Source organism: Mobula birostris, chromosome 3, assembly GCF_030028105.1.
Source record: "Mobula birostris isolate sMobBir1 chromosome 3, sMobBir1.hap1, whole genome shotgun sequence".
Lineage (NCBI taxonomy): Eukaryota > Metazoa > Chordata > Chondrichthyes > Myliobatiformes > Myliobatidae > Mobula > Mobula birostris.
The window spans coordinates 18155985-18182200 of record NC_092372.1 but is presented as its reverse complement, the minus strand read 5'-3'; the positions used below and the strand labels follow the sequence as shown (position 1 = coordinate 18182200).

Below are 26216 nucleotides of genomic sequence, written 5' to 3'. Positions count from 1 at the left end.
CTGCTACAGTTAACTCCAAAAGATACTTGGATCTACTTGTCTACGTTACGAATTAAATGAAATAATAGCTTTGGGTCCTCCATATCCATTGCAGACTTACCTTTCATATTATATGTGAAAAGTAGATTTCCATGCATTTATTAAACTAATAATGAATTGTTTTTGCCTCAGAACTGAAACAGAATGGCTCTAGCTGGAATCCATGTGATTGAACTCGTTGGCCTGGTACCTGCACCATTGTGTGGAATGATTCTGGCAGATTTTGGAGCCAAGGTAGTGCATGTAGATCGGATAAAGAGCGCTCCATATACTAACACATTGGCAAGGGGCAAACGTTCAGTTGCTTTGAATCTGAAGAGACCAGAAGGAGCTGAAGTGCTGAAGCGACTTTGCAATCAATCTGATATTCTCATAGAACCGTTCCGTAAAGGTAGGATGCTAACACATTTACTTGTACCTTCTTGGGTATGAGAGCTGGCTTTATTTTTGAATGTATACATTGCCTAGCAAAATTTGAAAATCATAATTCAAGTTGGAATTATTTCCCGTTTCTTCCCGTCCTTGAGTAAAAGCTGTATCTAATACAAGTCATTGGCACCTTTGTAAAGAATAACAAATGCTTGGCATTTAAAGCATCATCAAAATGTTTTCATTTTTATTTAGTCTTCAAAGTTAGAGGTTTTAAAAAAATAATAACTGCATCGATATGTTGGGACCAGGTTAGATCCTCAGCGATCTTGACACCAAGGAGCTTGAAACTACTCACTCTCTCCACTTCTGATCCCTCTGAGGATTGGTATGTATGCTTTCATCTCACCCTTCTTGAAGTCCACAATCAGCTCTTTCGTCTTACTGACGTTGAGTGCCAGGTTGTTGCTGTGACGCCACTCCACTAGTTGGCATATTTCGCTCCTATGTGCCCTTTCATCACCATCTGAGATGGTTGTATCATCAGCAAATTTATAGATGGTTTTTGATTTCTGTCTAGCCATGTAGTCATGGGTATATAGAGGATAGAGCAGTGGGCTAAGCACACACCCCTGAGGTGCACCAGTATTGATAATCAGCGAGGAGGAAGTGTTTTCATCAATCTGCACAGATTGTGCTCTTCCGGTTAGGAAGTCGAGGACCCAATTGTAGAGGGAGGTACAGAGGCCTAGGTTCTGTAACTTATCAATCAGGATTGTGGGAATAATGGTATTAAATGCTGAGCTGTAGTCGATGAACAGCATCCTGACATAGGTGTTTGTGTTGTCTAGGTGGTCTAAAGCCATGTGGAGAGCCATTGAGATTGCATCTGCCATTAACCTATTGTGGTGATAGGCAAATTGCAGTGGGTCCAGGTCCTTGCTGAGGCAGGAGTTCAGTCTAGTCATGACCAACCTCTCAAAGCATTTCATCACTGTTGTGAGTGCTACCGGGTGATAGTCATTACAGCAGCTCACATTATTCTTCTTAGGCACTGGTATAATTGTTGCCTTTTTGAAGCAAGTGGAAACTTCCATCTGTAGCAGTGAGAGGTTGAAAATGTCCTTGAATACTCCCGCTAGTTTGTTGGCGCAGGTTTTCAGAGCCTTACCAGGTACTCCATCGGGACCTTCCACCTTGCGAAGTTTCACCCTCTTTAAAGACACTCTAACATCGGCCTCTGAGACAGAGATCACAAGGTCATCAGATGCAGCAGGGATCTTCACAGCTGTAGTTGATTTCTCCCTTTCAAAATGGACATAGAAGGCGTTGAGTTCATCTGGTAGTGAAATACTGCTGCTATTCATGCTATTGGGTTTCAATTTGTAGGAAGTAATGTCTTGCAAACCCTGTCAGAGTTGTCGTACATTCGATGTTGCCTCCAACCTCATTCAAAATTGTCTCTTCACCCTTGAAATAGCCCTCCGCAAATCATACCTGGTTTTCTAGTACAGGCCTGGGTTGCCAGACTTCAATGCCTCATATCTAGCCTTCAGCAGACCACGTACCTCCTGGTTCATCCACAGCTTTTGGTTTGGGAATGTACAATGTCTTTGTAGGCACACACTCATCCACACAGGTTTTAATTAAGTTAGTAACAACTGCAGCATACTCATCCAGGTTCAAAGATGAATCCCTGAATACAGTTCAGCAGTCCTGTAGGCGCTCCTGTGCTTCCCTTGTCCATACCTTCTTGGTCCTCACTACTGCTGCTGCAGTCTTCAGTCGTTGCCTATATTCGGGGAGTAGAAGTACAGCCAGGTGATCAGACTTCCCAAAGTGAAGGCGTGGAATAGCACAGTAAGCATTCTTGATGATGGTGTAACAATGGTCCAGTGTTTTGCTATAGGCTATATGTACCTTGTGCCTGACTATTGTCTGAGTTTTGCACTTTGGAGGAACTCTGTTTCATTTGGCTATATTAACGTATGGTTAAATGAAAATTTTACTTGAACTTGATAAATAGGTCGTGAACTAATCAGGTCAAAGAATGAATTGAAGTGCATATCTGTAGTAATTTGTAATCATTCTGATAAGTAATTGCTAACAGTTAATAAATACAGAAAATGTGGTCAAAAGAAATGTAAATTACTGTAATCAGTTTTCCTTAAATCTGCTGACTGATTACTTCTGTAAAGAAGAGTCCATATGCTTGATATAAAGCTGTTGTGCTATTGAAATGTTCCAATTTACTTTTAACAGGCAGTTTGAAATCCAGTAGGATATAGTGTGTGAATAGCAGCCCTAGGCCTGAGTCAACGTAGTAGTAATAGTAGTAGTAGTAGTATTAGTAGTATTAATAGTAGTAGTATTAGTAGTATTAATAGTAGTAGTAGTACAGAATTTGAATCTTGTGGCTATCACGGCCTTCTGCATCCTAACTCCTTAAAAAAAAAACTTGAGTTTCAGTGGGAAGTGAAATTTGAAGCAGGTAATTATTTGCTCAATTAACTTATTGAATAGCTACCGTGATATCTCTTGGAGAGAAGATTATTAATAAAATGTTAACTTCAGAAGATAACAAATTTGCAAGGATATCAGGCAGCTTCTGTTGGGAGAGAATCAAAGTTGATGTTTCAAATCAATATCTTAGATATCAAAAGTAGTGATTTTTTTTTCTCTGCATATTTCCTCACTGACGTGATTCACAGTTTTCTAATCACAAGCTTTTTGGTAAAACATTTTGGTTTCTTTCAAGCACTATATTAAGGTTTACTGCGACAACGTCCTCAGGCATTGAATTCCAACAAACCATTTTTTTAGATTACCTAAATCTGAGCATGTATAGCAGGACTCATTATTGGCATATTTCTGAAGTTACTATCAGAGATGTAACTCAATGAGCAGTTCCATCCCTGGCATCTCCATTCCGATAAACATGAATTTCGAAGGTAGGTAAATGTCCATGGCCTGATCAGTTAACTTGGTTTATTATTGTCACATGTGCCAAGGTACAGTGAAAAATGTGTCTCGTATACTTTCTACAGATTAATTCCTTACATCAGCACATTGATATTATATAAAGTAAAATAATAACCACGTGCAGGATAAAATCTGTCTGAGTGGTGCCACAACAACAACCTCTCACTCAACGTCAGCAAGACCAAGGAGCGTATTGACTTCAAGAGGAGGAAACCAGAGGTCCATGAGCCAGTCCTCATTGAAGGATCAGAAGGGGAGAGGATAACATCAAAACATCCTTTTGATGTTATCATTTTGGATGACCTGTCCTGGGACCAGCACTTATGGAAAAAGCACCGCAGCATCTCTACTTTAAAAGTTTACAAAGATTGGCCATGACATCTAAAACTTTGGCAACCTTCTGTAGATGTGGTGAAAAATATGTTGACGGCATCACAGGCTGGTTTAGAAACACCAATGCCCTTGATTGGAAAACCCTACAAAAAGTAGTGGATACAGCCCTCACATTATTGAGCTTATCTACATAATATACTGTCACAGGAAAGCAACATCCATCATCAAAGGACACCCAACACCCAGAACAAGCTCTCTTCTCACTGCTTTCATCAGGAAGAAGGTTGAGCCTCAGAACTCACACTACTAGGTTCAAGAACAGTTATTACCCCTCAGCCATCAGGCTCTTCAACCAAAGGAGATAACTTCACTTGCCAATCAGTAAAATGTTCCCACAGCCTGTTGACCCACGTTCAAGGACTCTTCATTTAATGTTTTCAATATTTATTGCTTATTTGATTATTATTTCTTTCTTTTTGTATTTACACAGTTTGTTGTCTTTTGCATGCTGGTTGAACACCCAGGTTGGTGTGGTCTTCCACTGACTCTGTTACATTTATTATCCTACCATGGATTTATTGACAACCATAATAGAACATGGATTCTATTATGAATTTCAATAAACCACTAGAAATTGAATCTCAGGGTTGTATATGGTGACATATATGTACTTTGGTAATGAATTTACTTTGAACTTTTTAACTTTGGAGGTGTTAACCGCTCCAGATAGTGCAGTGCAGATAGACAATTAGATTCAGGATCATATCGAGATAGATTGTGAGGTCAAGACTCCATCTTATCGTACTAAGGAACTGTTTAGTAGTCTTATAACAGCTGAACAGAAGCTGTCCTTTAGCCTAGTGGCACTTGCCTTGGTTTTGAGTTCGGCGCTGGACGCTCGGAGAGATTCGGCCGGGTGCGGGCGCTCTGTGCTCGGCCGGGGGCCGTGGTCGAGTGGTCGGCAACTTGGGCCGGCTCCCCCACCGGACTTAGTCTGGTGAGGAGGGTGTGAGGACACCCAGCAGGACTTAAAAAAACAAGACCTGACAAAGGGCGGATGAGCTCCTTGTGAGCCAACGGCCATCTTCCGTGGAAGAGATTAAAGCCTCACCACGTATCTACGAATCGTATGCTGTGCACCTAGTTAGAAGAGACATGATGAACTTGGGCGCTGCACCGTGTGCCTGGACCTGCCCAAGGCCACTGCCCGAGGAAGGGCTGAGTTTGAAAAAGCGGCCGCGGCTGGAGGCCAATATGGCCTCGGGCTCGAGTTCGGCGGCGGGCGGTGCCAAGGCGGCCAGCAAGAACAAACTGGAGGAGAGGCTGTACTCGGTGCTGTCGTAAGATCGAAGAAGATGGAGGTGCACGGCTGCCAACCCCAGATTCAGGATGGCACCCGCTAACTAACTGACTGACTGACTTGCCTTCAGGGTTTTTATATGTTCTGCCTGAAGGGAGAAGGAAGAAGAGACACTATCTAGGATGGGTGGGTCTTTGATTATGCTGATTATTTTATTTTTGGATATTCGCATATCTGTGCACTTGCAATGTTATTGTGACGCTAATTTCCTTTGGGATCAATAACTATAACTATCTATTGAGGCAGTATCATTGACAGAGATGATTATCTGGATTAACAGAGGAATCTTGATCAGCTGAGAAAGGAGGCTGAGAAATGACAAATTGGGTTTAATTTGGTGAGCTGTTTCATTTTGGAAAGACACAAGGTATGACTTTCACAATGAATGGTAGGGCCCTGGGGAGTGTGGTAGAGCAGAAGAACATAGGAGCACAAGCAGATGGTTCCCTGAAAGTGCCATTGTAGTAGTCAGGGTGATGAAGAAGGCTTTTGGGATACTGGCCATCAGTCAGAGCACCGTGTGTAGAAGTTGAGACATTATGTTTGTGTTGTTCAAGACAATGCTGAGGTCCCATTTGAAATATTGTACTCTGATATGGTTACCCTGCTATCAAAAAGATGCCATTTAGATGGAGGATACAAAGGAGATTTAAGAGGACATTTCCAGGACTAAGGGACTGACTTGTGCAGATTGAGACTGTTTTCATGAGTGCAGTAGAATTAGATCTTATTGAATTGTACAAAATGGTGAGGGGTCCAAATACGGTGAATAAACACAGTCTTTTTACCCCAAAGTTAGGCAATCTAAAACTAGAGGACATAGGTTTAAAGTGAGGGGGGAGACATTGAATAGCAACTTGAGGGGCAACTTTTCCATTCAGAGCATAGCCCATACATGGAATGCACTGCCAAAGGAAGTGTTTGAGGCAGGTATATTAACAAGATTTAAAAGCTACTTGGACAGGTACACGGATAGGAAAGGTTTCGAGGGAAGTGGGTCAAATGTGAGCAACTGGGGCTAGCGTATGGACTGGAATCTTGATCCGCATGAAACAGTTTGGCTGAAGGGCCTGATTCTGTGCTCTATGACACTGACTTCGGACTAAAAATGTCTTCAAACTTGAAAGATAGATTGCTGATGCAGAAATTCATCTCATGTAATTTCATGGTTGACTTCTTATTGAATAAGTCAGGAAATTGAAATGACATTATCTAAGGTCCAATGCATTTGAGAGCTTCAGACAACTTAAAAATGTGCTGAAAGACCAAGATGAACACATAAGAGGGAGAAATATGTCAATCTCTCACTCTAAATGAAAATGCAACTTCATACACTGTTTCTTTATTCACAACCATTCAATTTCCCAAGGTTGACGGAAGTGTTCCCATTTCAGGAAATGTTCTTTGAATTATCTTTCAAACAACATAATAACTCTGAAGCCTGGAGAACATCCCACCTGAAAAAGCAGGAGGTGCAAGGCAGAATTAAATTGTGATGTCTGTGATACACAAAACTTAAGTATCCATGTATTCCTGCATTGTCACACTTTGGTAGCAGGTAACGATGTTCAAATGACTGTAGAGAGACAACAGAGTATGATAGATTGGGGGGGGAGGGGGGAGGGAACGTCGACTCAGACCATGAGAGGCCTGCGTTGGGCATTTTCATGCCTTACAAGGCACAGATTGGAAGTCTGTGGGGCGCCACTCCTCGCATAGACTAGAGCAATGTGTGATTAAGTGCCTTGCTCAAGGGCACAAACACGCTGCCTCGCTGAGGCTCAAATTAGCGACCTTGAGATAACTAGACAAACGCCTTAACCACTTGAGTGAGCTAAAACTTTTCTCTTTGCGGCAAAAGAGATGAGAGGTGACTTGATAGAGGTATACAAGATGATAAGAGTCATAGACTGAGTGAATAGCCAGAAACTTTTTCCAAAGACGAAAATGGCTAATACGAGGGGTATAACCTTAAGGTGATTGGAGAGATGTCGGAGGTATGTTTTTTTCACACAGTGGTGGATGCATGGAATGCCCTGCCAGCGTGGTGGTACAGAGAGATACATTACGAGTATTTAAGAAATTTTTAGATAGGCACACGGATGATAGAAAAGTGGTGGGCTATGCAGGTGGAGAGGATTAGGTGGATCTTGATTTAAAAGGTCAGAGCAACTGTGGGCTGAAGGGCCTGTACTGTGCTGTGATGCTCTGTGTTCTATAATTATAGGCTGTAGCAGAGGTGGTACTTGGTGGTTGGCATGAACATAATGGGTTGAAGAGCCTATTTCTGTGCTGTGTGTCTGAGGAGTGGGTTGGCATAAAAGAAGCTGTGATGACTTGGGGTGATACTTCCTTGGCGACAGTGTGAAGAGTCTTGCTCATCCTTTTTCCATAAGGAGTGCCGGACAACGTTCGCTTTTGGTCTTCCTACAACTCACATAGCTGAGTGGTTTTTGAGTGGCTTAATTTGGGAGATCCGTGCAGACTGGAGCGCCTCTGCGAAGGCTGGCTCTGCAACCTGCAGTGAGCTGGCAGCACTGAACTAAACTGAAAACTCATGGACTCTTGGTTTGATATTCTATGTGTTGTTTGCTCACATCTTGCTGTTTGTGCAATTTATTCTTTTCTTGCACTTCGGGTGTTTGATGGTTGAACAGGTTCGATGATGTTTCTTTGTTTCGTAGCAGCCTGTGGGAGGACAAGTCTCAGATTTGTATTTGGTATATGTACTTTAATAATAAATGTACTTTGAATCTTTGAACTCTAGGTTGTAGCTGCACTATGTGAATTATAATTGGCCCAGATACCATTTGTCTTGTTCACAAAATTAAAGCAGGGCAAATTCAATCCAGTTTATTGCTACCCATCAGTCTACTCTCAAGTCATCAACAAACTGCTGGAAATGCAATCAGCAATGGTTTCAAATAGCGTTTATTTAGCAGTAACCTGTCCAATGATGTCCAGTTGGTGTTTGCCGGAGCTACAGTGCTCCAGCGCTGGTCCAAACATGGCCCAAAATTCTGAATTTCAGAATTGAGACATACAGTATGTGCCTACCTTTGGCATCAAGGGAGCGTTTGACTAGGCATGGCATTGTGGTAAAACTGAATTTCAATTGAGATCAAAGGGGAAATATTTCAGTGGTTGACGTAATACTTTGCCAAAAGATTGATGGCTGTAGTCATTATACGTTAATTATTAGAGGTCTAGGATGTCTCTTCTGTCTGCCTGTTAACCAACACTTCATTCTAACAAATTTTGGGAGTCTTGTGTTAGCCCAGTGTAACTGGGGCCAATAGGCTGAGGAAGTCTGGGTGATTATGACTATTCCAGATCAAAGGTTACTCAAACTTGAGTAGCTGAACTGTGAAGGCAGCACTTTCATTGAGCATATTGAATGGAGGTGGTAGCCAGAAGTGATTTGTGGAAAACTTTATTTATGCTGCAAATAATTTTCAGTGGAAGGAGATTCAGTTATAGCATTATCAGAGGAAACTGGTTGTGTATCTGAAAGCAAATAATTTGCAGGGCTATGGGAGAGATCGGGAGAATAGAACTACCTACTCTGCATTTATCTACAGCCAGTGCAGACTAAATGGACGCCCTTGTAACAATTTTGTGATTCTTAATGGTAGTAGAGCCTATGTGGGTTCAGTCAGAATAGAAATCTATTGTATTCATGCTCAAAAAAAAAGTTGGGCATGATATCAAGTCATAAGCTTACAAACACGAGAGAATCTGAAGGTAGTGCAAATCCAGAGCACAGTGCTGGAGGACGTCAGGCAGCATCTATGGAGAGGAATATACAGTCAACACTTTGAGTAATCAGGACTGGAAAGGAAGGGGGAAATAAGGTGGAATAAAAGGGTGGGGGAAGGAGAGGAGTACAAGGTAGAAGGTAACAGGAGAAACAAGGTGGGTGGGTGGGCGGGCTAGGAGGATGTCATGAGAAGCCTGGAGGTGATGGGCGAAAAATGTAAAGTCATAAACTGTGAAGCAAAGCATCTGCTTTAAAAAGTACTTCAAGTAATTAAACAAGACAGAAAGAAGCTATTCAGTTCTACTTTTCATAAAGTAGGTAAAGCTTCAACACCTTCACTATAGCTGGATAATTTGTTTTTGTTTTAAGCACACATTTTGGAATGCTGAATCAAATGTTTCCATTGCACCAATATGCCATGAATTGGCTTTCTACTGGGCAGCACGTCTTGCCTTTGGATTATTTTACTTCAAACTCTCATGCTTTTCTTTTAAGAACATAATAGTGATGTTAATAATAATTCAATGGTTTGCTTGTTGATCTAAATCAACCGAGCTTGTATTATTTTGCAGGTGTCATGGAGAGGCTGGGTCTTGGACCTGATGTTTTATGTGAACAAAATCCAAGGCTCATCTATGCCAGACTGACTGGGTTTGGACAAAGTGGATCATTTTCCAAAACTGCTGGGCATGATATCAACTATATTGCTCTCTCAGGTAATTGAAATGATTTTATTATAAGTAGATTTAAGAGAAGTGAAACAACGTTACTTCATTCCTGCTGTAAGGTATCTGTTTTTACATCAAATGATGCAGAGATTCAATTAAAACACTTTTCTGATTGGTCCAAAGCTTACATTTAGAGCATAAAACATTACATCACAGGAACAGGTCATTCAGCCCACAATGTTATGCTCAACTAATTCAATTAGTAATCAAATGCCCAATGAAGTCAATCCCTTCTGCCTACACAATGTCCTTATCTTTCCATTTCCTGCATATTCATGTGCCTGTCTAAGAGTCTTTTGGAAAAACTGTGTTGTATTTGACTCCAATACCACCTCAGACTGCGCATTCCAAGCATTTACCACTCTGTATGTGGGGGGAAAAAACTTGTCCACACACCTCCATTGAATTTGCCTCTGTTCTTAAATCCATGTTCAGCGCCTCTACTCCCTTGGGTGTTTGCAAAGATTCAGCATGACATCCACAACTTTGACAAACTTCTAAAGATATGTTGGAGAGAGTATATTGACTGCCTGCATCACAACCTGGTATGGAAACACCATTGCCCTTGAATGGAAAATTCTTTGAAAAGTAGTGGATACAGCCCAGTCGATTACAGATAAAGCCCTCCCCTCAGTTGAGCATATCTACAGGATACGTTGTCACAGAAGAACAGCATCCATTGGACCCCACTACCCAGGACTATCCACACGATCAATGCCTCTCATCATCTTATACACCTCTATCAGGTCACCTCTGATCCTCCGTCGCTCCAAGGAGAAAAGGCCAAGTTCACTCAACCTATAAGGCATGTTCCCCAATCCAGGCAACATCCTTGTAAATCTCCTCTGCACCCTTTCTATGGTTTCCACATCCTTCCTGTAGTGAGTTGACCAGAACTGAGCACAGTACTCCAAGTGGGGACAGACCAGGTTCCTATATAGCTGTAACATTACCTCTCGGTTCTCAAATTCAATCCCATGGTTGATGAAGGCCAATACACCATATGCCTTCTTAACCATACAGTCAACCTGCGCAGCAGCTTTGAGTAACGTATGGACTCAGACCCCAAGATCTCTCTGATCCTCCATACTGCCAAGAGTCTTACCATTAATACTGTATTCTGCCATCATATTTGACCTACCAAAATGAACCACCTCACACTTATCTGGGTTGAACTCCGTCTGCCACTTCTCAGCCCAGTTTTGCATCCTATCGATGTCCCACTGTAACCTCTGACCGAACTTCACACTATCCACAGCACCCCCAACCTTTGTGTCATCAGCAAATTTACTAACCCATCCCTCCACTTCCTCATCCAGGTCATTTATAAAAACCACGAAGAGAAGGGGTCCCAGAACAGATCCCTGAGGCACACCTCTGGTCACCAACTTCCATGCAGAATATAACCCGTCTACAACCACTCTTTGCCTTCTGTGGGCAAGCCAGTTCTGGATGCACAAAGCAATATCCCCTTGGATCCCATGTCTCCTTACTTTCTCAATAAGCCTTGCATGGGGTACCTTATCAAATGCCTTGCTGAATTCCATATACACTACATCTACTGCTCTACCTTCATCAATGTGCTTAGTCACATCCTCAAAAAATTCAATCAGGCTCGTAAGGCATGACCTGCCTTTGACAAAGCCATGCTGACTATTCCTAATCATATTATGCCTCTCCAAATGTTCATAAATCCTGCCTGTCAGGATCTTCTCCATCAACTTACCAGCCACTGAAGGAAGGCTCACTGGTCTATAATTTCCCGAACTATCTCTACCCCCTTTTATGAGCAAGGGAACAACACCTGCAATCCTCCAATCCTCCAGAACCTCTCCTATCCCCATTGATGATGCAAAGATCATTGCCAGAGGCTCAGCAATCTCCTTCCTTGCTTCCCACAGTATCCTCGGCTACCTCCTTCGGTTCCATTCATACTTTTCCATTGTCACACTTCCTATTCTCTCATGTCTTATCCTCTTGCTCTTCACATACTTGGAGAATGCCTTGGGGTTTTCCTTAATCCTGCTCAACAAGGCCTTCTCATGACCCCTTCTGGCTCTCCTAATCTCATTCTTAAACTCCTTCCTGTTAGCTTTATGATCTCCTAGATTCCAATGGTGCTGCATTGGCAAGTTGGTGGCGCTTGGAGGTTCATGGGAAGGAGAGTTCCTCCCTTCTGCTGCCTGCGTGTGATGATGAGTCTATCAGGACTTTGAAACTTTTTTTTTAACCGTGCCCTGGTCTGCTCTTTATCAAATTAAGGTATTGCTTTGCACTGTTGTAACTATATGTTATAATTATGTGGTTTTGTTAGTTTTAGTCTTGGTTTGTCCTGTGTTTTCTTGTGATATCATTCTGGAGGAACGTTGTATCATTTTTTAATGCATGCATTTCTAAATGACAATAAACGAGTGAGTGTCCTCATAATCTAATCTAATCTAATCTATATCATTACCTAGTTTTTTGAACCTTTCATAAGCTTTTCTTTTCTTCTTGACTAGATTTCAACTGCCTTTGTACACCACGGTTCCTGTACCCTACCATCCTTTCCCAGTCTCATTGGAATGTACCTGTGCAGAACTGCACGCAGATATCCCCTGAACGTTTGCCACATTTCCCTGAGAACATCTGTTCCCAATTTATGCTTCCAAGTTCCTGTCTGATATTTCCCCTTAATCCAATTAAACACTTTCCTAACTTGTCTGTTCTTATCCCTCTCCAATGCTATGGTAAAGGAGTTAGAATTATGATCACTATCTCCAAAATGCTCTCCACTGAGAGACCTGACACCTGACCAGGTTCATTTCCCAATACCAGATCAAGTACAGTCTCTCCTTTTGTGGGCTATTCTACATACTGTGTCAGGAAACCTTCCTGAACACACATAACAAATTCCAGCCCATCTAAACCACTTCCTCTAGGAAGATGCCAATCAATATTGGGGAACTTAAAATCTCCCATCATGACAACCCTTTTAATACTGCGCCGTTCCAGAATCTGTCTCCCTATCTGCTTCTCGATGCCCCTGTTACTATTGGATGGTCTATAAAAAACACCCAGTGGAGTTATTGACCCCTTCCTGTTTCTAACTTCCACCCACAGAGACTAAGTAGACAATCCCTCCATGACCTCCTCCTTTTCTGCAGACTTGTCACTATCTCTGATCAGCAGTGCCACACCCCACCCCTTTTGCCTCCCTCCCTGTCCTTTCTGAAACATCTAAAGCAGGGGTCCCCAACCTTTTTTGCACTGTGGACGGGTTTAATATTGACAATATTCTTGCGGACTGGCCGACCGGTGGGGGCAGGGGTAGGGTTGCCAACGGGCAAGAGTAGCTGTCAAATACGTTGAGTTTACCCCGAGAAAGACTACAATGACCATGAAGCCTTGTGCGGGCACCAGTTGCGCATGTGTGTACGTGCCGATTTTTTTTTCCCCTACAAATCGTTTTTGGTGATTCTGTTCGGGGGGGGTGGTGTTAATCACAACCGGAATATAGGTGATACATGGCTAGTACACTCAATTTCATTTTTAAAAGGGTTTATCTAACGAATTTAATATTAAACACACAGCGCATATTTTCCTCGTATAAATATAGTGATAAGTCTATTATCAGGGGAGGACAGGGGAGCTTGAAGTAAGTGCTGAACGAACTTCCAGTAGAAGTGGTAGAGGCAGGTTCAATATTATCATTTAAAGAAAAATTGGATAGGTATATGGACAGGAAAGGAATGGAGGGTTATGGGCTGAGTGCAGGTTGGTGGGACTAGATGAGAGTAGCGTTCGGCACGGACTAGAAGGGCAGAGATGGCCTGTTTCCATGCCGTAATTGTTATATGGTTATATAAGTCAATAGTATCATAACATTTTAAGTAACGTTTGGATATTAAACACACAGCACATATTTTCCCCGTATGAACATATAAAATCATTGCAACACACCAATATCGCTGAATCAGTGGGAGCCCTGGGCTTGTTTCCCTGCAACAACACGGTCCCATCGAGGGGTGACAGGAGAGTGCGATACTTGAAGGGGGTTCCTTATGTCCAGTCTATTCCGCAATTTAGTTTTCGTTGCATTCATTGCAGAGATACAGTGTTGGAAATGGAAGCAACATTTTCAGTGCTTCCGTGGCTATCTCAGGATATTTAGCCTTGACTTTGATCCAGAATGCGGGCAGAGATGTTATGTCAAATGCTGTCATTTGCAAGCTTGAGGAGTTGATCTCCTTCCCGCACTGACATGGATGACGTGTGGGTAATGACCTCACATGCGTTCAAGCTCAACAGTAGGTGCGACAGGGAATGAGGAAAGGTGCAGCTGACTCATATTGCCAAATCATATTGTTTCCTCATGGCCCGGTAGCGCATGCTTTGCGGCCCGGTAGTTGGGGACCGCTGATCTAAAGCCTGGCACTCTGAAGTAACCATTCCTGCCCCTGAGCCATCCAAGTCTCTGTAATGGCCTCAACATCAGAGCTCCAAGTACTGATCCAGGCTCTAAGCTCATCAACTTTGTTCATGATGCTTCTTGCATTAAAATAGACACACCTCAAACTATAAGTCTGAGCACATCCTTTCTATTCACCTGCCTATCCTCCCTCTCACACTGCCTACAAATTTTCTCTATTTGTGAGCTAACTGCCCCTTCCTCCGTCTCTACAGTTCGGTTCCCACCCTCCAGCAATTCTAGTTTAAACTCTCCCCAACAGCCTTAGCAAACCTCCCTGCCAGGATATTGGTCCCCCTTCGATTCAAGTGCAGCCCGTCCTTTTTGTACAGGTCACGCCTACCCCAGAAGAGGTCCCAATGATCCTTCTGTGCTGCAGTATTCAATGACATCATGATAATCGTCAAGAAGCCGACCCCGACCCCTCATAAAGGCAGCATTCATCATTGGGGACCCTCACCGTCCAGGGCATGCCCTTTTCTCATTGCTACTGCCAGGAGGGAGAGGAAGGGCCCTGAAGATACACTCAAACATTTTAAGAAAGCTTCTTCCACTCTGCCATTAGATTTCTGATAAGATCATAAACATTACTTCACTATTTTGCTCTCTTTTCAGCATTTTTAAATTTCTTATTGCAACATGGTGATTTTTTTTTTGCCTTGCACTGTACTACTACCACAAAAAAACAAATTTAATGTCACGTCAGGGATAATAAACCTGATTCTGATTCTTGCTGCTTCCTTGTGAACGTGTGCATATAACAGGTTTGGGCAGCAAGTTTCAATGTTCCTCACAGGTCTAGGAATCAGAGATAGGTCCCTCAGGCTGTGAAGCATTTGTGAAATTCGCTTACACAAAACTACTATGGGTGCTCTTCCAGAAGGACATGCAACACCTTCATCGCTGCCTTTTTTGAGGAAAACCGCAATTAACTGCTTATTTATAGTGAGACTCATAATGTAGAAAGCAAATTAGAAAAAAAAATAAAATTAGTTTCTCTTAATGGAAAAGATATATTGAGATTTGTTTTGTCAAACGACGTACTAATCACATATATCTGTAACAGGTCTGCTGTCGAAGTTTGGCCGGAAAGGAGAGAAGCCCTATGCACCACTAAATGTTGTGGCTGACTTTGCTGGAGGTGGGGTTATGTGTGCTATGGGTATAATTCTAGCACTTTATGAAAGAATGCAATCCGGAAAAGGACAAGTCATTGATGCAAGCATGGTGAGATGATACTTGTAGATTATTTCTTGTTATGGGGAGTTGGTTATTTGTTTAACTGCAGAAAGCTCTTCCACAATATTGAAAAATCCTAGAGAGTCTGGTTACATAGATTCTACCAAAGGTTGGGTACCTTGAGACATTGTCTGTCTTAATGGCAATCATTCAATTTTGATTGAGGTCCTTACGGAGATGCAGCATGAAAGCAGTGGGTTAATGTCAAAGGAAAAAAATGGCTGGAGTCGCTTAGCACTTCAGTGCAAGGGTGTATCAGGTGTGCCAAAAACAAACTTACACGAGGTAGCAAAAATAGTGAAAATCTGGCAATATTTACAAAAGGTATCTACCAGAAAACACAAAAGTAACTACATACTATTTTTATCCAGTGTGAACTCTTGGCAGGCCTGAGGGCGATGAACTCCTTTTTTATTTGGTGCAAGGAAAATGCCACCTTTAATTACCAACAAAGTTAACTTAACACATGAATTAGAATATGATGCACCCCAAAATATGGTTACAATCTTAGTGTAAAACAAACAGAAATATCTACATTAATTACAGTATCCAAACAAAATGTACACATTTACACATTCCCAATGCTAAAGTAATGGAATATTCCACCGTGTATGGCAGCAAAGACACCATAAAGCCAACCCAAGCACAGCAGCTTGGTTTAGGGCCCATTATGAGAATACACTGGGGAAGACATTGCAGTGAAGACACTCAGCACAACAACAGCAGAAGTCAGTGTGTGTGCTTGTGTGTCTTCAGTGCATTCAAGAGGGTTTCTTGAAACTGGTTTGGAATAAGTCTGGGCAGATGACTTAGAATGGAAGAGCATTTTGACAGCAGTGATCATAGCTCCTTAAGTTTTAAGATAATTATGGTAAAAGTGAACCTTCTGGGAAAATGCTAAATTAGGGAAGGGCAAATTATGACATTAAGCTTTGGGTAGTGGGGTGGAGATGTGTCTCTACCAAAGTAGGTGTAAGGTGTTCTTTCACTCTGCTGGCCTACAAGTCACCCTTGGGCAAGGTGTAGCACCTGCTTAGACGCCTGACTGGGTCATGTGAAACCATGGGAGCGGGTGGTGGATGGTTGTATGAGCAGCTGGTACAGATCACAAGTCCTGGTTATGTGAGCACTGACACCAGGTGAGCAATCTCTGAAGGGTTTTGATAGTGGCTGGAGTCACCTGTCTTGTAAAGACACTGCCCAGAAGAAGACAGTGGAAAGCCACTTCTGTAGGAAAATTTGCTATGAACCATCATGATTGTGAAAACCATGATCACCCATTTTCATACAACATGGCACATAATGATGAAGGAGTTAATTGGAAGCAGCTGTTCCTGAGCAACTCCACATCTGACAAGCAGGAGTTGTTTAAAGACAAGCTTGCATTATAAACAAGAGGATAACTAGGCAATGGGTAGGACCATTTGGGGATAAAAGAGGAAATTTATACTTGCAGTCAAAGGATGTGGGTGAGATACTTAATGAGTAATTTCTGTTAATTCAGTTTATTGATGTACTTTTATTAATTTTATAATCCAACAAGAAATTCAGGAAGCATAAAACTGAAACTTGTAATTCAGGAGAAACTCAGTATTAAAATCCAGGGAAAGGCTACTTGTAATATAGAGTGCTATAATACAGAAAACACCATGGGGAAAGCTCAGTATTAAAAAGTTCAGTTGTCATTCAAACATGCATGAATACTTATGGATACAGCCAAACAAAACAGCATTCCTCTGGGGCGAAGATGCAAAACAGTCATATTCAGCACAAGGCATATGTAGCATATATAAGATAGCAGTGATCATAGTCACACAAAAAAAATTAATAATATAACCCAAGTCCCTGAGTGTCATGAAGTGTAGATTGATGGTTTATGGAGTGTTGTCAGCAGGAACAAGCCGGAGCATTCAGATCATTACGCACTCCAAAAAAGTGCAGCTGCAAACAAATGCAATCTGGCTTGTCTTCCACCAAGACAACACCAACAGGAGAAGACAGTCCCCAACCCAGCAACAACCGAGACCACACAGCTCCCCCGCCATTCGTCTCCCCACTGAGCCAGTGAACCGAACTTATAGTATTCTACGTTACCAATGTCCAACGGGGCCTTGCGATCACAAGAAAAGAGTTCAAGACAACCACAAGCACAGTTTGTTAGATCGCACACTGCCTCTGCACACCGCCTCTGATGTCTTCTTCCCTGGGTAACTGAAGAACTCTGCATCATGGTACGCAGCGTACAGCTCCACTGCTATCGAGCAACTTGCTAATGGGGTAGACATGCCATGCTTGATGTTTTTAATATCCTGTGGTGTCTTGTGATCATAAAGACATAAAGAACAAACAATTATTCCTTTGGGCCCAGAGAGTGAGCCACCATCTTACTGGAAGCCCTAAGTCCTAATATTCATGAAGGAGAAAGATAAAGGATAGTTCTAGCAGTATGGGACATGTTAATATGGTTGCGTCTTTCAAAGAGCATCAAGGTGTATAAGTCCCCAGCGCTTGATCTGATGTTTGCTAGGTCATTGAAAGGGACAAGTCAGGAAATTGCTCTGTTCTGGGGAAGATCTCTGTAACCTTACTAGTAAAGGCAAAGTCCCAGAGGACTGTAGCTAATGTTGTTCCTTTGTTCAAGAAAGGAAATGGGGATGATCCAGCAAATTGTAGGCCTATGAGCCTCGCAATAATGGGAAAGGAAGCAGTTGAAGAGGATTTTAAAGGATAGGATTGACGCACATTGGGAAAAAGTTGGCCTGATTGAGGATAATCAGTTTTGTTTTGTGCAGGGCAGGTAATCTCTTACAAACCCCATTGATTTTTTTTTTTGTGAAGGTGATAAATTAATAACAATCTTAATAATGTAGAAAACAGCGTAATGATGGAAAGTATTATTCTGCTTGGAAGTCTGTGACCTGTGGTGTTCTGCAGGAATTGGTGTTGGAAGCTCTGTTCTTTGTGATATAAATGGCTTCAATGAAAATAATGGGTAGCTTAGTAAGTTTGCAGTTGGCATTAAGTTTGGTGGGGTGGTGGGCAGTGTAAAGGGCTGTGAAATGATACAGTAGAATGTCGATCGGTTACAGAAATGGTAAGTTAGTAAATTCAGTAATTATTGTCACAACTTCCAAAGCACACAATGAAAAATGTTCTTTTACATGCCATCTGTACAGATTATTTCATCACATCAGTGCACTGAGATAGTACAAGAGAAAACAATAAAAGTGCAGAATAAAGTGTTAGAGTTAGGGTATTGCAGGCAAATAGTAAGGTGCAAAGCCATAACGAGGCAGGTTGTGAGGTCAAGAGTCCAACTTAAGGTACTAAGGGGACCATTGAATAGTCTTTATCACTGTGGAATTCATTGCCACAGACAGTTATAGAGTCCAAGTCATTGGGTATGTTTAAAGCAGAGCTTTTAGCAAGTGTCAAAGGTTACAGGGAGAAGTCAGGAGTATGGGTTTGAGAGGGATAATAAATCAGCCATGATGGAATGGCAGAGCAGACTCGATAGGCTGAATAGCCTAATTCTGTCCATTGTCTTATGACCTTACAGTCAATTGATGCAAATTCATTGAGTGTTATAGTGCTATCTCCAAATGTTCTGCATTAGCATATTTCAGCTCTGACTGTAATGTTCAACAGGTTGAAGGAGCAGCTTACTGTTGCTCCTGGCTTTGGAAATCACAACACATAGCATTTTGGGATCAGCAAAGAGGTGAAAACCTACTGGATTCTGGTGCACCATTCTATGAGACTTATAAGACATCTGATGGAAAGTACATGGCTGTTGGTGCAATCGAGCCTCATTTCTACGAACAGTTTTTAAAAGGCAAGTTTGCTTTGTAAGTTGAAATGTAATACATTTAGCACAAGAGCTTCGGCAGATGCTGGAAATCCAGAGTAACACAAAGTGCTGGAGGAACTCAGCAGGTCAGGCAGCTTCTATGGAGAGGTATAAAGAGTCAGTGTTTCAGGCTGAGACCCTTCATCAGGACTCTATCTATATATTCAGAAGACCAGAGGTGTCCAAAAAGAGGAGGAGGGTTGGAGTCGGGTGATGTGCAGGATAGGGAATTTTTGGTTCTCAACCCAAAACATCAGTTCTTTATTACTTTCTGTAAATGCTGCTTGACCTGCTGTGTTCCTCCAGCATTTTGAGTGTGTTAGTATGTGATACTCTTTCACCTTTGTTTGCATTCAAAGTTGAAAGTTTGATTCTGAACTGTTGATTTCTTGTGATGTTGCTGCAGTGTCTGAGGATAAGTTGTATTGTACTGTAGTAACTGAAGATTGAAACCATTTATTTGTGGTGTGTGGAATGAGAAATACCGCTGCTTGTAAATACATATACCAAATTATTTAAGATCTCGGAAAAAAAATTGAAATGAAAATGTGGTGAAGTACAGTAAAAACATTGGAGTTGTTCCCTTGTTAAGTAGAGACCACGGCACAGATGTTGCTGGGCAGTTTTGCAGGTATTTCTTGACAGCACCCTTGACTGAGCGTGCATTAATTTTAAAGATAATGCTTCTTTGCAATGATGCTGCAATCTGAGGGCAAAGGTTCTTCTCATTCACGTAAACGTAGCTTTATTCTTTTGCAAAAATATGATTTTTGTAATCTATAATCAATGGGAGAAAGGCTGCAAAGTAACACTGACTAATTAGGTGTGATTTTAATAACATGGAAAATGCAGGAATCTAATGTTAAGGATGTGATAACATGGCACTTTGAAAATAATTGAGTTGGGCAGAGCTGCTGTGAATTTTTGAAAGGATATTCATGTTGGACACATGAAGCTATAATTAGACCATCAAAAAGGTTTTTGATGTAATACCACAGCAAAGATCATTAAGATGAATTGTACAATAATGGAGCTAATTTACAGGCATGGGTTAAGATTTAGGTAATGAACAGAAAACAGTAGGAATAAAGAGGTTATTGTGACGTTAGGAGGCTGTGTCTTGTAGATATTGGTGCTGGGGCCACGTGTTCAGTCTATACAAATAATGCGGTCAAATCCTGAATTTAACCCCGTATATTGAGGATGGCTTTGAAATGCAACAAATTACAGTGGCAGTATTCGTTGATTTAACAGCAGCATACGACCAGTGCCAGATTAACGTAGTAGCAAAAGTAGCATATGCTACAGGCCCTACACTAAATGCTTGCAAGCTGCAGTCTGGTGAAGTCACTGTCTCACGACGATCTGGCAGTGCTGTTGTTTTCCTGTTGGGAGAGCTGCATGGTATGTGCGCGCAGGCGTGTGTTGGCTCCTTGCTGTGTCGTGGTGATCTTTGTGCTATCTCCCACGCTCCCAAGCCGCTGCAGCGTGCGCTGTTGCGCCGCTGGAGGGTGCGCTACTGACTTTGACTGTGTGCTATGTTTTGCCGTCTGGACCAGTTGAAAGATTTGTGAAGTTTTTGGATATGGAAGGTCATATTGCTGAACACCTCGCTCAAAGTTTACTTGACTTTTTAAAGAAAAATGACATTGATATAAAAGACTGCCGTGGTCAGGGTTATGACAATGCCAGCAACATGAGTGGCAAGTATAGTGGCTTACAAGCACAAATTAAAGAGCTGAATAAGTTTGCGGATTACATTCCATGTTTTGCACATTCACTAAATTTGGTTGGAAAATGTGCTGCTGAATGTTGTCAAGAAGCATTAATTTTCTTTCATTTTGGAGAAAGCCTGTACACATTTTTTTCTGCTTCTACTTATCGGTGGGATCTCCTTTCTACTGCATTATCTGATGGTGGTGCTCATTTGCCCATTGTGAAAAGACTGTCAGATACCAGGTGGTCAGTTCGTGCAGATGCAACAAAAGCACTTTACACAGTTTTTCTGCAATAAAACAAGTCTTGGATGACATTTCAAATAACAATAATGAGAAGGCAGAGTGTCGACAACAGGCTCGTCGACTCCTTTCAACCATGATGAAGTTGGAAACAGGAATAATGGTCATAATGTGGGATCAAGTATTACAGTGTTTTCAAATGACCAGTGCTTCTTTGCAGTCTTCTGGTCAAGACCTGAACATAGCTTGTGCACTCTATGAATCTATGGATATATTCAAGCTATGCGGTCTGCTTTTTCAGACATTGAGCAAAAAGCCAAGGATCTGACTAAGTGTGAAGATTATCAACAGCAAACTCGAAGAAAACACAAGCAAAATTGCGCGTATACTGATTTCAGTGGTTCTAGCACTCTTGATCCACTTGATGAATCTCAAACGCCTTCTCAGAAGTTTAAAAGCCGAACATTTCTTGCCATTATTGACAGCTTGCTTTCTGCCCTGTCAAAAAGGTTTTTGGATTCCTTCATCAGTTACAGTCGTTTACACCTGAAAAGATTGTAAAGAGGTCATCAAATCTTAATAAATCATATCCAGAAGATCTGGAAAAAAGCCTTGATGAAGAATTTGTGCAGTTTACTGAATTGTTGAAAACTGATCTTGCTTCTCATATGGGCGCCAAACAAGACCTAGTAGTGTTACAGTTGTACCGTTTGATAACTGAAAATTCTTTGGAGTCATGTTTTCCAAATGTAGAAAATGCCTTGCACATCTATTTGTCACTCGTGGTTACCAACTGCAGTGGAGAATGCTCACTTTCAAAACTGAAAAGCATTAAAAATGAACTAAGGAGCACCATGGGTCAAAACAGATCGAACAATCTCACTCTAATGAGCATTGACCATGAACTTCTGCGTGAAATAGACATTTCCAGCATCATCAACAAATTTGCTCATGCAGAATCCAGAAAATGTAACTTTTAAATTGTAGTTTTGTTACTTTTGACATTTGAAATTGATACCTACATGTAAGTAATACTATTACTGAAGTGTCAGACATTTGTTGTATTATCTTGCTGTATAGCAAATGAAAAAGTTGAATTACTTTACTATGCAAGTAAATTATGTTTTAATACTTATGTGCATTTTTAAAATTTAGGGCCCCTTTATAACATATGCTACAGGCCCCGCACTAGCTTAATCCAGCCCTGCATACGACACTGTGAATCACAGAGGCCTTCTACTGAAATTATCTAAAATGTTAAAGAATGAAACACAGTCAAAGTAATAAGAAACCTCCTAGAAAATCACAGATTTTATGTAGAAATGAATGTAATTAAGGGTAGGTGGCATTCACAAAAGAACGGACTACCACAGGGATCCATCCTGGCACCTCTACTATTTAATGTTTACACAAATGACCAACCAACCTTTCCTAACACACGCAGGTTTATCTGTGTAGACGACCTATGCATAGCAACACAAGCTAACTCCTTCCAAGAAGTTGAAGTACGACTTACAGCAGTCCTCGAAGCAATGAAACAGTATTACGAAAAATGGTCTCTGAACCCAAATCCATCAAAAACTCAAGTGTGTGCATTCCACCTGAGGAATCGAGAAGCAGCTCGGAAACTCAAGATCTTCTGGTGTGGGAAGGAGCTCGAACACCATCCGACGCCAATTTACCTGGGCGTGACACTAGATAGGACGCTCTCATTTGCCACCCACATCCAAAAACTCTGAGGGAAAGTTGGCTTCCACAGTTCTCTCTTGAAAGAAGCACAAAATAATCTGCAGGTGCTGGGGTCAAAGCAACACTCGCAACACGCTGAAGGAACTCGGCAGGTCGGGCAGCATCCGTGGAAAAGATCGGTCGACGTTTCGGGCTGGAACCCCTGGAACCCTTCATCAGGAAAAAATTAGCAGGCACGAAATGGGGAGCTAATGCTCACACACTTAGATCAACTGCCCTTGCACTCTGCTATGCACCTGCAGAATACTGTGCACCTGTGTGGGGCAGATCAGTCCATGCAAAGAAAATAGACCCGTTGCTTAAAGAAGCCTGCCGAATAATCACGGGCACACTGCGCCCCACACCCACTAACATCATTTACAGACTTGCAGGCATTGCTGCCCCAGAGATCCGAAGACACACTACAACAAAAATTGAAAAACGTAAACAGAACTCGGATCCACGGTAACCACTACATCATCATGCGCCAGTTTCCAACCGCCTAAAATCGAGGAAAAGCTTTGGTCCAGTGGAGGAACTACCGCACGGAAAATCTCCCCAAACATACAGGATTGACCTCTGGCAACAAACAGAAGCCAGAACCCCACCAAACAATACAGTGCAAGACCCCACAGAAATGTTGCCAGACAGGGCACTGCTTGACAGACGGAAGTGGTGCACTCTCAACAGAGCGAGAGCGGGAGTTTGTCGGATGGGAGACAATATGGTGAAGTGGGGTTTAAGGACCAGCGAATCCTGTGAGTATGACAAAAGGGTGCAGGACATTGAACACGCTCTGTGCAACTGCCCACTCTCACCTGATTTAGCTGATACTGACCTGCTCAACATCAACCACACTAGAGTGGCTGACTGTCTGGTGTGACAAGCTATGATGATGATGATGTGAAGAAAGAGATGAGATGCAATGGTGGTAGTATGAAGTGCAAGAAAGACGTAGAGAGACTTAATGATAACATAAAAAGGTTCAATGAATGGGCAAGCTCATGAGTAGGATGTGGAATCAAAGGTGGTGACAAATCAGAGGGACATTGAAAATCTGGTTGAATGGTGCCAAAACAAAAACCTGTCACTCAACATCAGCAATACCAAAGATCTGAAATTTAACTACAGTAGGAAGAAAACTGAGGTCCATGAACCAGTTGTCACTAAGGGATCTGAAGTCGAGAGGGTCAGTAAATTTAAATTCCTTATTGTTATCATTCCTTGGGATCCGTCCTGGGACTAGAATATAGTGCCATTTCAAAAACGACAGCAGCTCCTGTACTTTCTTAGAGGTTTCTACAGATTTGGCATGTCATCTAAAACTTGGACAAACCTCTGTTAGATTAGATTATGAGGACGCGCAGTCCTCTTTTATTGTCATTTAGTAATGCATGCATTAAGAAATGATACAATATTCCTCCGGTGTGATATCACAGAAACGCAGGACAGACCAAGACTGAAAAACTAACAAAAACCACATAATTATGACATATAGTTACAACAGTGCAACAATACCATAACTTGATGAAGAACAGGCCATGGTCACAGTAAAGAAGTTCAAAAAGTCCCACATATCACACAGATGGGAGAAGGAAGAAAACTCTCCCTGCCATGCCCGACCACAGTCCGACTCTGAGTCGTCTGAGAACTTCAAGCTCTGATCAGCCCCCTGACACCGAGTACCGAGCACCATCTCTGCCGAACGCTTCGACCCCAGCCTCGGTCACCAGCAGCAGGCAAAGCCAGGGATCTTGGGGCCTTCCCTCCGGAGATTCTCGATCGCACAGCAGTGGCAGCGAACCGGGCATTTCAGAAATTTCTCCAGATGTTCCTCTGTGCTTCTCATGTCTGTCTCCATCAAATCAGAATTGTGCACGGCATCCTACTTACAAATATGATATCATTTCACCGGAGAGCTGCACGCGCTGCGTCGCGTCACCATCTTCTCCTCCTGCCTGTAGATGCACAATGGAGAGTATATTGACTGGTTGCAACATGACCTGCCTGGTATTGAAACACCAATGCGCAAGAATGGAAAAGCCTTCCTAAATGTTGGATAGAGTCCTGTCCATCACAGGAAAAGCCCTCCCCACCATTGAGCACATCTACAAAGACTGCTGCCAAAGAAAGCAGCATCCATCATCAAGGACCCCCATCATCCAGGCAATGCTCTCTTCTTGCTGCTGCCATCAGAAAGGAGGTAAGGTAGCACAATCTCATTGAACAGGGTTGCAACACGTCACTTCTCAAATGGTCTGCTCTTCTGTTCCTCAATTTGTGTTAGTCAAAATGCTTGCAACTTACAACAATATCCGCATTAAATTTTAATCAATAGAAATCAAAGAAAAAGTGACAGTGTTCAAAAAACTAGTGCACCGTTCAGGCCACACACTGTTCTCGCTGCTGCCATTGGGAAGGAGGTACAGGAGCCTTGGGTCCTACACCACCAGGTTCAGGAATAGTTAATAACCCTTCAGCCATCAGGCTCCTGAACTAGTGTGGATAACTTAAGTCAGTTCAACACTAAAATGATCAGTGTAATTACCCTCAGGTTTAGCCTGTATTATTTAGCAGTTTTTATTTTGCAACAGCCACAGCCTATTGTAGGAAAGTTGTTTGTGAGGGTGATCTTTATTGCCAGTATACTTATGAGATCACTCAGGGCCTACTCCAGTGTTCCGATCTGAAGCCCCAATTCTGGTTCAGAGTGTGTTGTTGGCTTCAATTGTTTGCATGAGTTTGTGTTTTGTTTTCTTTCTCTTGCATCTTTCTCTTGGTCTTTTCTTTCTTTTTTTTCTTTAATTGAGTTCTTTTGGGTTTCTTGCTTTGTGGCTACCTGTGAGCAAACAAATCTTAAGGTTGTAGAATTTATACATTCTTTGAAAAAAATGTACTTTGAATCATTTGAATCTTTGAATAATATGAGCGGTATGGATAGATTACTGAGGTTGGGTAAGACCGGAACTAGAGATCGTGGGTTAAGTGTGAAAGGTGAAGTATTTAGGCCATAAGACCATAAGATATCGGAACAACCATAAGACATGAGAGCAAAATTAGGCCATTTGGCCCATCTAGTCTGCTCTGCCATTCAATCATGGCTGATGCTGCGTCCAGTCAAGAACCTGCTTTAAATACACCCAACGACCTGGCGTCCACAGCTGCATGTGGCAACAAATTCCACAAATTCACCACCCTCTGGCTAAAGAAATTTCTCCACTTCGCTGTTTTAAATGGGCGCCCTTCTATCCTGAGGCTGTGCCCTCTTGTCGTAGACTCCCCCACCCTGGGAAACATCCGTTCCACATCTACCCTGTCTAGGGCTTTCAACATTCAAAAGTTTTCAATGAGATCCGCCCCTCATCCTTTTAAATTCCAGCAAGTACAGACCCACAGCCATCAAACGTTATTCATATGATA

General features: G+C 42.1%; 1 protein-coding gene across 9 annotated transcripts in view; it reads left to right on the top strand.

Annotated features, from left to right (window-relative positions):
* The window catches only part of amacr (alpha-methylacyl-CoA racemase), a 94768-nt gene that overhangs the window by 35273 nt on the left and 33279 nt on the right, over nt 1–26216 (top strand). For all 9 annotated transcript variants that reach the window (XM_072252281.1, XM_072252279.1, XM_072252278.1 and 6 more), the window contains 4 exons: nt 172–430; nt 9416–9559; nt 15088–15248; nt 18909–19095. In XM_072252281.1, the coding sequence (XP_072108382.1) occupies nt 184–430; nt 9416–9559; nt 15088–15248; nt 18909–19095 (739 nt within the window). In that variant the 5' untranslated portion in view covers nt 172–183. The remainder of the gene's footprint in view (nt 1–171; nt 431–9415; nt 9560–15087; nt 15249–18908; nt 19096–26216) is intronic.